The sequence below is a fragment of the Solea senegalensis genome, linkage group LG9, assembly GCF_019176455.1.
Source record: "Solea senegalensis isolate Sse05_10M linkage group LG9, IFAPA_SoseM_1, whole genome shotgun sequence".
NCBI classification, from domain to species: Eukaryota; Metazoa; Chordata; class Actinopteri; order Pleuronectiformes; family Soleidae; genus Solea; species Solea senegalensis.
In genome coordinates, this window is record NC_058029.1 from 21,947,820 (window position 1) to 21,961,647 (window position 13,828).

The following is a 13,828-nucleotide window of genomic DNA, read 5'->3' on the forward strand; positions in this document are numbered from 1 at the left end:
TAAACACCGTATTAAAATACAAATGAAAAAAACAAATTCTTTGAGGTGCTTTGACAAACTGCGGTCAAATAATCTGACACTGGTTTCTTCGGGGTCAAACTATCTGACGCTGAATTTTAATGCCCTCTCTACAAAGGCTTTTACGGTAAAAAAAAACAAAAAAACTACAACCTGCGAACCAATACAGCTGATTTGTAAAGATATCAACATCCGGTTTTCAAGATAAAAGACCAAGACTACTGTGCCCGTTTGAAAGCATATAATATTTGAGTGGAAAAAATTATTTAAATTCTCTATTCTGACTGAAATTCAAGATCGATTGACTACTACTACTAGCAAACTGAAAATCAAACATTTTTACTGTAAAGTTTTAGAGAAATTACAATTTAAACATCCTACATTTGCACCTTTTTAATCGAAACCAATTTCCCAATATGAGATGTAATACAATCAAAGCTTTCCATAAATTCTGGACAAGACACAGTTGTGTTCAGGACATCTATGACATCTATTTATTTTGAAAAACGGATGTAGATATACTTACAAATCAGCTTGATTCTTTGGTTCGCAGGCCTTTTACCGTAACAGCCTTTGTAAGGAGGGCGTTGAATTTTAGCGTCAAACGGTTTGACCACAGATCAACGAGTGTCACATACGTTAACCCTAGTTTCCAGAAGGAGAGATGGATAACTAATTTTCAACAACACTTTATTTCTGTTTTCAAAATAATAACAATGATAAGCAAACTGAAAACATAAAAACGTTTATGCGTTTACGAGTATCCACTCGTGAACGCGCACGTCTGCTCTGACGCACACCGCCTGCGACAGTCTCGTAGAAAGCAACATGGCGGAAGCAGGTGAGAACAAGCGTGGCTTGGAACATTTGGATGAATATGAACCTAAACCTGTGAAGTATATGCGCAGCCTGCACGCGCGCATGGCAGAGAGGAGACTGGTGGTTATTCTGGAGGGAGCCTCGTTAGAGACGGTCAAGGTAAAGGTTTCACTGTGTTGTTGTCATAACTACTGGAACCAATGACGCCATACGTACAAAAACACCATATATTTGATATACGGAAATACTTTTAAAGTCAACTTCATACATGTGTCTCTATAAACACATTGGTATTGGTTTATGTTTGTGGAATCAAGTGAATTGATTGATTTGTTTTGTTTTTCCAGGTTGGAAAAACCTTTGAGCTGTTAAACTGTGACCAGCACAAAAATATGATCGTCAAAAGTGGAAGAAATCCAGGACACATAAGACCAGACATCACACATCAGGTACTCACTTATGTGTTGCATTTTGTCAATGCAACTTTTTAGAATCCATTTTTTAACTTATTTATTTAACTTTGTTTTATTGGTTGGTTAAAAAAGGCAAAGGTGAGAGTTTTTCTTATTATTTTGAAGGGGGAAAACCTCTATATCACAAAGTCAGCGTTTGAGCTATAATCTCAACTTTGTGGGGGTCTCTAATAACTGACATCAAAATAAAATAACACACAAACAGTCCACTACTTGCAAAATGATATCATGTAGACTGCAACAATTATTTAAATGACATATGCAATGAGACAGTATGACAGCGCACACCCACGCACCATATAATACCCCCAAAACCCCCCCCACAGATGGACAGTTTTACTACCTTCATGCGAGCTCAAACACTCTTTATAGGAGCTCAGCTCCCATTGGCTCCCACATAGCTCGAACCCAGCACAAAGTCTTGGATCATGCAAAAATGCAATCATGCAAATGCTTCCCTAAACACAGTAAATAAAGATGCTACTGTTGTCATAGTAACCATGTCAGCTGTGTGGATATTTTTTAAGATAAAAGAAGGAAAAAGCAAAACAGTGTAGTGTACTATTTTGAAGTAATTTAGAGACACTATTTCTATTACAAAGTTTGGCCACTAGAGGGCACTGACAGCTTAATGTTTCAACTGTGAAATCTACCATTCACGTTACAGTGTCTCAAGCTCAGCCATATAATTATATTTATATGCCTGTGTGACTATATTACACTCACACACACACGGTGAGCAATGTAGGGTTAATTGTATTTATTATTCTCATTTTGAAATTGTTAATAACCAAGTTCACTATTACAGGATGATATTGTGTTATGGGTTTTATCAGCTTTAATTATATTGGTACAAAATTGGTATGCACTGGTGAATTAAAGTCATAAGATTAGTAATTACTGATTTGTAAACTCATCTATAAAGCATGACAGTCCAAAAATGTAGGTAAAATATTTTATACAGGTTATTAATATAATATTTATATCTTAGTATTACTGTTCATACAGGCAAACTAACTATTTCAAGCCCCATCGTTGCAGCCCCACAGTGATGTATGTTGTATCAGTGTGTTACTGCACACTCACTTGTGTAGCATTATTTATGTGCGGTAGTTGTAGTGGATACTTTTTCCTTTTTGGCTCTTACTAATAACACATTTCCTGAATAATAATGATAGTGATATTATTTGCCTTGTGCAGTGTCTGCTGATGTTGATGGACAGTCCACTGAATCGTGCAGGCCTGCTGCAGGTTTACATCCACACAGAGAAAAACGCCTTAATCGAGATCAACCCACAGACCCGTATACCAAGGACCTTCCCCCGCTTCTGTGGCCTTATGGGTAAAATACCACCTCAGTTGTGTCTTTATTGTGTATAAAGCACATATTTTGATATGTAGGCAATCAGTCTTAGACATGTTGTTACTTACTTTCCTCTTTTTCTCGTCATCCCAGTTCAGCTGCTGCACAAGCTGAGTGTCAGAGCTGCTGATGGTCCACAGAAGCTTCTGAGGATGATTAAAAACCCGGTGTCCGACCACCTGCCTCCCGGATGCCCTCGCATCAGCACCTCCTTCTCTGCAGGAGAGGCTGTCTGTCCCCGGACTGTGGTGCCAGAAGGACCAGCTGCAGTGGTGATTGGAGCATTTGCACATGGAGCGGTGAGAAACAGCGCTTACATTTTACATGGCGGCTGATTCATGGCATTTTTTTTTTTAAATGCAGTGTTGGTGACTGATCTTTTCTGGGGTTTTTTGTTTGTTTGTTTTTTTAGGTGAATGTGGACTACACAGAAAAGACGGTGTCAATCAGTAACTACCCGCTCTCTGCGGCGCTTACCTGTGCCAAGATGTGCTCTGCCTTTGAGGAGGTGTGGGGTGTCCTGTGACCAGATGAATGGACTTGTGTTGGGACTACATGGACACTTTTTCAGTGGACTCGTCGTGGATATGATGGAGAAAGATTGCGTCACATGTCTGTTTTTCCGTGGACTATATGGACGAGCGTAGACATGTATTTGGCTCAGTGTATATGAGCCACCATGTGGACTATACGTTCATTTTCTTACCAAATTTTCCCTTTCCATGTTTTTGTACCATAACCAAATGTTGCAACCAATTCCTGAAGCTATGGATCGTAATACACTTCCATTAAAACATTTACCACTTGATCATTTGTGATGTAAGAATATGCTATTATACCGTGGGGGAAAAAAAGGATTCCCCGACTTAATCTGAGCATAAAACAAAGAAAAATAGTGAAATGTCTTTCACATAAACTGGTAACAACTGAACAAAACAACGTGATTACAAATACATTTGATTTACTGGTTTCACAAGCAGACACAACAGTAATCTGTTCCTTACACACTGATGCAATTCTGTACAGAAATCTCAAAAGTCCTTTTCAATCATTATTTACATGAATACTAAACAGCTTGTGCAAAGGACAAAACATGCTAACACATCTTTAAAACAATCAAGGCTTATACAGAAGAATGCCAGTGGTTCTGGGTTTGTACAACCAGTAGATAAACATTCATCCTTTCAACAGTTCACCAACATCCACTGTGAGCTTGGCTTATTTATACAGCAACACATGGATGTCAGTATTTTGTCAGACAATTCTAACTTTAAAAAAAACAAAGTGTCTTCAGCATGTTTGTAGGAAAGGTTGCTGGGTTTTACTGGGACACCAGAGGCTTGTAGGACACAGGTGAGGTGTGGCACAAATGACTGTGACCAAGAAGGAGGGCTCCAAGGGCATGAACTCATGGTAGAGGTCAATGTCACAATTAACCTGGGGGAAGGTTCGATTCAAAGATGAGGGGGGTGATAGGAAGCAAGAATTTAAAAAAGATAAAAAGAATAATTACCTGAGAAAAAGAAGAGAGGAACAGGTGAGTGTGTGAGAAACCCAAGATGAACGTGTCCCTCGGACGTGTCTGTAGACTCTGGTGATAAGCCTAAATGGTCCAGAATGGACAAAATATGAATTTGTGAGCTTACTGTTGTCGACACACACACACACACAGACTGGAGATGGTTTCTCACCTGCAGTGCTATCTGCAGTGCAGAATACTGCACCCACACCTCCTGCCGCTCCGCTACAGAGAGAGACAACACTCCACCTCTTGTCACATTTTCTGTCACTGTGAGATAGTGAGTCCACACGCATTCCCCCACAGCATGCACCGTCTCACTCTGAGAGTGAACTACAACACATGACACACACACACACACACACGTCACAGCGCAGGCAACAGTATATCAATGTGTATATTTCAGAAACACTGCAATCAGACAACAAATGTGAGCTTCTCTTACTGTCGGGCAAAAGCAAGTGGAGAATATCTTTGGCGATAAGGAAACCCACTACACCATAGTTCATCGCCCTGTTTGTCAAAGAAATCATCAATATAAATGATTATATTCATTTTAATATAGTGCTTTTAAAACCGGCCATTTCTTTACCTGGGATAGGTTGGATGGAAGACAGGTGGGATAAACATTCCCATGGGAAAGAGGAGCTCGTTACCCAGGAGAAGGGGAGTGACAGACAGACTGGAAGAGATGAGCAAACATTAAACAAATGTTTGGATATTGTTGCCTATTTCATTTTAAACAACACTCACCTATTAACCGGCGTGGTTTGCTCACTCAAGAGTTTTCTGCGTCTCTTTTGCCACAAGGACAGCAGCTGGACGTAGTTGGAGAAGAAGCTGTGAGAGCTCACTGACACCTGGAAACACACGAGTTAAGTCAACGTCATTCACGTTTTGTTTTTCAGTCGCAGAGGAAGTCCAAATACTTGGTGTCCCTCATGTACATCTAAAAGAATAGTAAGATATTAAAGGGAGAGTTCAGGCTCTTTGAAGTATGGTTGTATACTTTGACACAGTGACTTCCGTATCATGTTTCTGAGGGCAGCACTGCTTTCATGCCAGCAGGGATTTAAAGAAAAACAGATGTAGGCTCACCTAATAAAACGTCTGTGATATCTTAAAATATGTTTGCTGCTTTATCTCATTGTTAAACCTTTCCACCTGGAAACTGAACTTTGTAAACCTGTAATTCTCCCACACTAGGGAAACTGTTTTTTGTTTGTTTTTTTTTAAACTCCAATGTTTTAATGGAGGCAGCATTCATTGCTGATTTTCTGTGTACGTTGGTGCGAGTAGAGTACAGTTAACAGGTTTAAGTTTACAGCCTGCAAAGGTGGTGTCCAGGCGTCCAGGCGTCCAGATCCCAGGCCGATTCATGGAAATGGTAGCACTCTCGCGTTGGTGGTCAGTGTTTATTACATGTCAACACCGTGTGCAACCATACCTCAGAAAACCTCAACTATCCCTTTAATGTACACAGCTGTATTGCATTCAGTGTAATATCTTCAAAACCAAATCCATCTGTTGTAATGTCATGGTGTCATGTACCGTAGAAAAAAGCAGATCAAGCTCAGCTTCACTAGAGATCTCACGCGTGGTCCTTGGAATTAAAGACTGAACCTGGACAGCAGACAAATGATATCATAAATGTTTCATAACACAGTTCAAAGTACATGAACAATATCAATTCTTGCTTTATGCGGTACCTTTTTCATAACAGTCTGGAGAGACGTCTGATTCGTCCACTTAAGTTTGTGTAATTGAGACTTGAAGGTGGACATGATATTATGAATAATTTCCTCAGCCTGTTGAACGATAAAACTCCAGATTAAACTGTTTCTCAGCATCACTACTGCATTCATCATGTTCTAAATCACCACATTCTCTCCTCACCTCTTTGTGTGATGTCCTCTCACTGAGAAGGTGTGTAAGGACTGAGTCAAACCCTCTCTCTGTCTCCAACACACAGCGTTTCCAGCGAGGAGCTACCTGGTGAGTCGGTCCACAAAGAAGACATGACTTAGACAAAACGATTCGTAAAACAAACACCTGTGCTATGGTTCATTGTGTTGACTGACTCACCCCATCACTTTTATCCACAACCTCGGATAAAGTTGCTGCAGTTTCAGAGAATCTGGAGTCCAAGGCAGGCATCAGGGTGTTCAGCAGATTCAGGACCATATAGGTTTGAAGGGGACCACTGTGTGGAATCAAATGAGTCAGCAATGGGGTCAAAAAGACAACAAAGTAAAGGTTCTTTTGCATCTTTGAGCTCCCTGTTACCTACGTGTTGCTCAGCTCGTGCTTGTTCTGCCATTTTCCAATGATGGTGGACATGTGCACTATGTAAGGTAGGTTGTGCACAAGGATGTGATCATTTTCTTCTAGGGGCAGTGGTTGGAAAACAGCCTGCAGACAACCCAACCAATCAATGGCAGGCGCCTGGACCTGTGGGAGCATTGACGTAAAAAGAAATCAGTTCATTAAGTGGATTCAGACAGAGTAGAGTTTCCCAGCCTCTTGTACCTGTAGCTCCCTGATGGACATACGCTGATACAGCTGGCCTTGAGAAAGACGATGCTGCAGAGGCATAGCAGCCACGGCGAGCTCAGAGGACAGAGACATGAATGTGCCCACATGCATAATGCTGCTGCTGGGAGGAGCACCCAGTAAAGCCAGGTACCTCTGACACAATGCTAAGAAGGGACGCAGTGTCTGGATTGAAAATAAGACATGGGATAAATGAACGTTGCCTTCATCAAAAGATTTTAGTAGTCAGTAAGAGCTTGGACATTAACCTCAGATTTAGCACGAGACTTCTGCGTCTTGTTGTTCCATTCAATCGGGATCAACAGGTCCGGCTGATCAATCTATTGACAAAGAGGAGACTTGAGTACAGACTTGGGGGCGACATATAAGAAATGTATCACATTAAATCTACAATTGTGCAGTTTGTGTTTAGTTTCAGTGTTTTGGACTGCTATGCAACCACCTGCCATCCACCCAATAACACAGCTCGGAGCACTTCAACACACAGGACACTTACAACCTACCCTACTTACAACCTACTTACCCAACTACAACCTACTTACCCTAACCCTTACACAGCGAGCTGCAGCTATGCGTCGAAAATGCTGAACATTTCCAAACCTAAAAAGCCCCATTACCCCTCTCAAAAATGTCTCAACCAGGGGAGAAGAAAAATTAGGTTCTGCATTAGAGACGTGTTAAAATATAGACACCTGAAAGTGCAGGGAAGTTATAGACAGATATACCAGTATGAATAAAATTCTACCAGACAGACACACTTTCACTCTCAATCTCCACCGGTTGCTGACACACTCAAATGAACCAAATAGTTATGTATACATACGTAGAAACTTTGGCAACCGTGCTGTACAATGTGGGACTGCAGAAACTAATTTAAATACTGTATATATACATCGTACATATACAGGATCTACTTTAAATAATGACACAAAGCCTTCTCTGCTGTTGCAGCATTCCTCCCAAACACACATTATTAGTACTTACAATTAGTCTTAATGCATACTGGCCTGTATGTATTGCTTGGTCTTTCCACGGGCAGCCTCTTTTGGGTCTTTCCCCACATGGATGTTGAAGAATGGAAAGGTAGCGTAATCTCTCATCAGCGTGCTCAGTGTGGAGTTAAAATCAGTCCTATTCCACGGGCCTGATACTGCCCAACCCCCCAGCTGCACACACACACACACACACACACACACACACACACACACACACACACACACACACACACACACACACACAGAGTTGTTACTCCCAAGCCCCTGTATTTGTACCCACAGGTAGATTTGTTTTGCAGTTTTAAAACAGACACATCTTTATCAGCAATAAGTTACTTATTAAATATGACTTTTTAGTTGAAAAGTAATTAAATTACTTTATGTATTTCTTGTATCGAAAGTTATATTACAATATTGCTTTTGTAAATACAATCAAACATTGAAGAACATATATAAAGGACATAAACCAATTCTAGTAAAGCAGTAAAAAATAATTTTATAACTGCTTTGTAGTTTCTTAGACTACTCATTAAGGGGTAATAATATTGCAATAATATTATTTCTAAGTATAGCAAACTGCCCAACACTGGACCTGACATTAGACATAGAATAAAATAATTATAAAACAAAGTGAAACGAGTGATATAGAAGTGATCCATGCTCCACTAATCAAGACTTTAAATACATAATAAACACAAACACTTGACCAATACTATAATATTATATAATAATTCTTATTTGTCACAATTTTTCACTGACTGTTGGATGAAAATGATATATATATAATTCAAGAAGATTCAACAAGCTTTTATATAGTATGGTTGTATAGTATATGAAAGTCGTACTTTCTGGATGAGCTTGAGGAATGGTGCCACACCAGCAGTCTCTATAGAGCTTGTGTCCAAACAGGAATGGTAGAATGTTCTGGTCTTCTGCACAGCTGAACTATTATTGATATCACGGGATTCTGTGAAAACACAGTTCATATCATAAACACACCCTTTATTGACCTGCAGTACTGCTCAGAGTGGTGTAGGTTAGAGGTCATTATTTCTCTTACCCAGAATCTCCCTCAGATACTGCAGCAGCTCCATTTCCCTGTCCAGTATTTTTTCCTCTCTCACTTCTGTGTTTTCTCTCTCTGTGGTCCCATCCCAGTTCCATGGAGATCCGGGAATGTCCGTCACCATTCGTCTCCCCCTGCTCTCTGGTGTGAAGGTGTCAGATCCACATGTGAACAAGAAGTAGTCGCATGGCTTCGTGAAGGGGTCAGCGGACATGGACAGACGGGCCGAGGCCTGCTGACAGGCTGGGGAAACACATGTCACTATGGGAAAGAGTGAGACAAGTTAGACAAAATGTTTCTTAAGTTGTTCATTTTACTTGATTATTGGGCTACATCATCATCTCTCTGTGGAGACTTACCAGGGCCTGTCGGATTTTTGCTTTGAGGATTCCGAGAGATAATGTAAATGCATCCTACGAAGGCAGCACACAAGGAGAACCCCAGCAAGAGGAGAAGCAGCTTTCGATGTTTTATCCACAGTGGTTTTGCTTGGTGCTGGTGTGTCTCACGCTCAATCTGTGTTTGTTGCTCAGTGTCAGTCAGTAACAGAGGAGGAGGCTTCAGCCTCTTCCCAACTTCTGGCTGGAATGGTGGTTGGATTGACAGCTGAGGCTGGAAGAGAGCGAGTGTTAAAACAATATAATATACCACATGGTATTCACATTTAACTATTTTTATGGTAGAAATTGAATATTTTAAAACAAATATACTTGAAACTACATTCATATTTGTTGTTGATGTTGTTGTTTGTAGTCGCTTCACTATACTAGTGCACTGTTGCGGTTACCTCCATCTCTCCTGACACGAAACAAATCACTTCCAAATATGCAGAGCAGGTGACACAAGATCTAAACACACAAACATACTGAGAAACTCTGAGAGCTGTGTGAAGCTGATGGCCTTCATCAAAGTAGTTGCAATCTAAGAAAAACCAAGAAGGAAACCAAGAAGAGGAAGCAAGTGAATTGGAAACTGAGAAAAAGAAGCATGTCAAGGCGGAGCTAACGATAAAATGGTGGAAAGAGGGGCAGCAAGGCAGATTAAGTTGGCAGGAGTCTAACTGTGTGAGGTGGCAACGGAAAAGGCTTATAGTGAGGTTTATGAGAGGCTGGTCACTAAAGAAGGAGAGGACTTGGATGGATTGGCAAGACACAGAGACAGAGCTGGAAAGAATGTGCAGAGATGGTAATGAGTGTGCTAAGAAAATTTGTATTTTGAGGACCTGATGAATGAGGAAAATGGGAGCGAGAGAGAGGGGAGGACAGATAATGTCTCAGAGGGTTAGTAAGGAGGAAGTGAGGGCAGTTATGAAGAGGATGACAAGTGGGAAGAAGGTAGATGTCATACCTGTGGAAATATGGACATGTCTTGGAGAGACAGCAGTGGACATTTGGAGCAGATTGTTTAACAAAATACAACACAACTTGCTGAAGCTTGTTTAAGGAAAGTAGTGACGCTCCGCGAGCAGCAGTATGGGTTCATGCCAAGAAAGAGCACCAAAGATGAGATGTTGGCTCTGAGAGTGTTCATGGAGAAGTGTAGAGAAGGTCTGGATGACTAGCACTGTATCTTTGTGACTCTAGATGTAGACGTACTGTATGAGTGAGACAGTGGTAAGGTGTGCAGTTGGAGTGATGGGTGGATTCAAGTTGAAGGTGGGACTACATCTGGGGTCAGCTCTGTGCCGCTTGACAGAAGAAGAATATAAAAGACACTTTTTTTTAATAATGTTAAACACGTCCATAGAGGTAATAATAGGTTATTATGTAAAATTAAAGAAGATCAACAAAATAAACTAGCATAAATTAGAGTCAAACTCTCTTACTTGTGTAAGGTTTAGGTAATACAAATTTAAAAACAGAATAAAAGTAAGATGTGGAAAAACATAGTGCTTTAACCACTTGTTGAGGACGTGTTTAACATTGTAAGAGAAATAAATGCAGTTTACCTCCATTCAGACCATTGCTAGCCCCAATGCTGTGTTAGTTGTTGAAAGAAAGTAAGGAAGTAACGTTAAATGAATGACATTTACCACTTTTCTGCAAATAAATGTAAAATTACATCAACAAAATAAACTAGCAGAAATTAGAGAAACATAATACATAATAATAAAGAGGGGATAGAATAGAATAAATAAAATAAATTAAATTAAACCAAATCCTAAAAACTAGATACAACAATGGTGCCAAAATGTTTGCAAAATGTCTTTTATATTCTTCTGACAGATGAAGTCAGACAGGACTATGTTGTTTGCAGATTATACTGTATTGTCATCTGTAGTGAGTGAGAGGTGGAGATGAATACTGGAAAGGAATGAAGCTTAGACGGAGCAAGTCAGACTTAATAAAAGTGGGACAGGTGGTATGGTGAAGATGCAAGGAGTAGAGAGTAGAGAAAGTGGATGAGTTTAAACCATCCAAAGCAATGGACAGTGCACAAGAGAGGGGAAGAAGAGATTGTAGGCAGGGGGGAGTGGCTTTGAGACAGTGATGCAGGAGGCAGAGCTGAAGATGCTGAGATTTTCGTTGGGAGTGACCAGGATGGACAGGATTAGAAACAAGCATTTTCAAGGGACACCTCAGGTTGATCAGTTTAGGATTATATTGGACAAAGGATGTTGAAGGTGGAGCTGCCAGGCAACAAGAAAATACAAAGACCACAGAATGAAGGAGGACATGAGGACAGTTAGCGTAACAGAAGAGGACACAAGGGAGAGGACACAGGGACCAACAGGGAGAAGCCCAAAGAAGACATTTTACTAGTTGCAACCCTAAACAATGTTCACCACTAACTCCTCTTCACAAGTTGCATGATGTCTATGAACTATTTAATCACAGTGTTCTTTTCAAACATTTTAGGATAAACAGTTTGTGTAACTGAGCGTTTTCCTCTTCCTCCTAACCTATTAATCATCTGGTAACACCTTTCCTAGGACCCAAATATCATAATTGATAAACCGCACAAAGGTGCAGAGTGGACCCACAACAATTTCAGAAGAGTTAAAGGTCCAGTGTGGTGAGACTGCAAGGACTCCTCTGCTCACCCCTCCCAGTCCCATGTGCGTCAGTGGCCTTCACACACCAGAGACGATGTTGTTTTTCTTTGTATGAAATGCACACTATGGCTTTTTTCCATATGGCCTGCTGTAAAAGGCTCTTGTCTAAAGTTCAATGCTTCCTCTGAGGCATTAAAAACCAAATGTTCTTTTGTTTTTTTACTAATGGGTTTACATTTATATATAATAATGTCCCCTACATGTTACACAATGGACTTTTAACAACGACTTCAACATTCTAAAGTATACACACTCTCCTGACACTTCATAAAGTGTCCTGTGTACGTAATAAAGTGGTTGGTGAGTGTATATTCACACAAAGGACTGATAGACTACATCACAGTGGTGACAGAGGGCCCATTTTCACACTTTATCACATAGAGGTGCATCTTATCAACAGAGAACAGGTGTCTAATCCAACACTGAGCTGTGATAGTGTATACATACTGTTATGATTCATATCACAGTATTTTAACTGACCTCAACTGGACCACTGCTGACAGAGCAACAATTATAGTAGAGTAAATTACAAATGTGCATTCTGTCCAATACCTTGTTATCAATCTCTCACATACAGCAATGAGTTACTCTGTGTAACTGTTGAAAGAGATATACAGTACATCATTATCATTAAAAATCCAGCCATAGTTTACATGAAAATGACACAGCAACTTTTATTCCTGTATTTAGTTAGTGAGGTTATCAGGATCCATCATTAGAGACTGCACTGCAGCAGCTATTTTTACCGTGGTTCACGAAAACACAACTGTCTTCATATCATGCAATGAACAAAAATAAGAATCACAATCTCTCTCACACACACACTTCCGGTGTTTCCGGTGTTTCAGACAGACGTCACTGCCATAAGATATATTTAATAAAACCCATAAGATAAAATATATTGTTTCAACAACACCTTGAAATGTATTTGACTATTAGGACACACACTTTGAGGACACGTTTGCTTGTATGTTCCATTGTGTGTGGTGTTGTTTGTACTAATTATTTCAAGAAGTGCAAACGCTGTTGTGCAAATATTAGTGATAATTTGAGAAATGTACCAAAGCATTTACGGAAAAACAACTATAATATGAGCAGCATGTTCATGCTACTTTGTAAACATTTACTGGAAAATGCTGATTAACACAAGCTCATTTTATTTGCCCTTTGGCTTCCAGCATTATTCAGCAGTGTAGACCTCACTCAGTAACCCCACATTTGAAAACCTCATAACTGGAGTTATATGGCTTCACTCCAGTTTCCAGCAACTAAAACCCACATCAGCCTCGTTACCATGTGAACATGGCAAACACAGCTTCATAACAAAATAGCAAGCATAGCTTACCTCAAGCTCTATTGGAGTTTCACTCATTCTTAGCATATGGATGTCCTGCTCTGGGTTTCTTCTGTCTTTTAAATGCGACGTCTCTCACGTGCACCCCCTCCTGCTGTCCCTCTGTCAAACAGCTGTCATTTCAGGCCTCTATCTCTTTCTATCACTCTCTCCTCATCCCACACTGATAAAAATAAGTCTGCAAGCAACATGTGACCCTGAGAAGCAAAGGCTATGGTCTCATTTCCCTCACAATCATGGGGATGTTTTGTGGTTTGTGAAGAAAACCAACATGAAGATTTGTATTTTGAGTTTTTGCAAAGGCTTGGGAACAGAAAGCAGGAAGGCCGGCACGTTGCTTTTGCCTACACATTGTCATAATTGCATTGAATGAAGGCAAGCACTTCTTCCTGGAAAGTAAACACACCTTAGAAGCAGACGCACACATGGACGCTGTCGTCATTATCAGCGCAACACATGGCTGGTCGCAACTGATAGAGCAGTTATTACGTTCTGATGCTCACGTTAAGAGGCAGCACATTGAGAATCTGGGAGGAAACAGGTTTCATGATGTCACATGGAGCGAACCTGCTGGCATAAAAAAATAAACATGACTAAAAACATTTAAAGATTT

General features: G+C 40.3%; 2 protein-coding genes across 8 annotated transcripts; one reads left to right on the forward strand and one right to left on the reverse strand.

Moving 5' to 3' along the window:
- The first annotated feature begins 813 nt into the window (after positions 1–813).
- emg1 (EMG1 N1-specific pseudouridine methyltransferase) lies at positions 814–3,481 on the forward strand. The gene is made up of 5 exons (XM_044033690.1): positions 814–996; positions 1,185–1,286; positions 2,511–2,652; positions 2,767–2,972; positions 3,086–3,481. Exons 1-5 carry the CDS (start codon positions 847–849, stop codon positions 3,197–3,199), a joined length of 714 nt encoding a protein of 237 aa, XP_043889625.1. The 5' UTR covers positions 814–846; the 3' UTR covers positions 3,200–3,481.
- Positions 3,482–3,617: 136 nt separating this feature from the next.
- kel (Kell metallo-endopeptidase (Kell blood group)) lies at positions 3,618–13,823 on the reverse strand. Of its 7 annotated transcripts, none has more exons than XM_044033681.1 (18): positions 13,719–13,823; positions 9,166–9,418; positions 8,801–9,067; positions 8,586–8,707; positions 7,753–7,911; positions 6,994–7,065; positions 6,722–6,910; positions 6,483–6,643; positions 6,278–6,395; positions 6,089–6,184; positions 5,902–6,000; positions 5,744–5,815; positions 4,946–5,052; positions 4,785–4,874; positions 4,638–4,705; positions 4,365–4,525; positions 4,187–4,276; positions 3,618–4,110 (listed from the first exon to the last, which is right to left on the reverse strand). In XM_044033681.1, exons 1-18 carry the CDS (start codon positions 13,761–13,763, stop codon positions 3,964–3,966), a joined length of 2,316 nt encoding a protein of 771 aa, XP_043889616.1. In that variant the 5' UTR covers positions 13,764–13,823; the 3' UTR covers positions 3,618–3,963. The 7 variants fall into 7 exon arrangements, with proteins under 7 accessions (XP_043889616.1, XP_043889618.1, XP_043889617.1 ...); XM_044033683.1 differs by lacking the exon at positions 13,719–13,823 and adding an exon at positions 13,622–13,712; XM_044033682.1 differs by lacking the exon at positions 13,719–13,823 and adding an exon at positions 13,207–13,613.
- Positions 13,824–13,828: the final 5 nt, after the last annotated feature.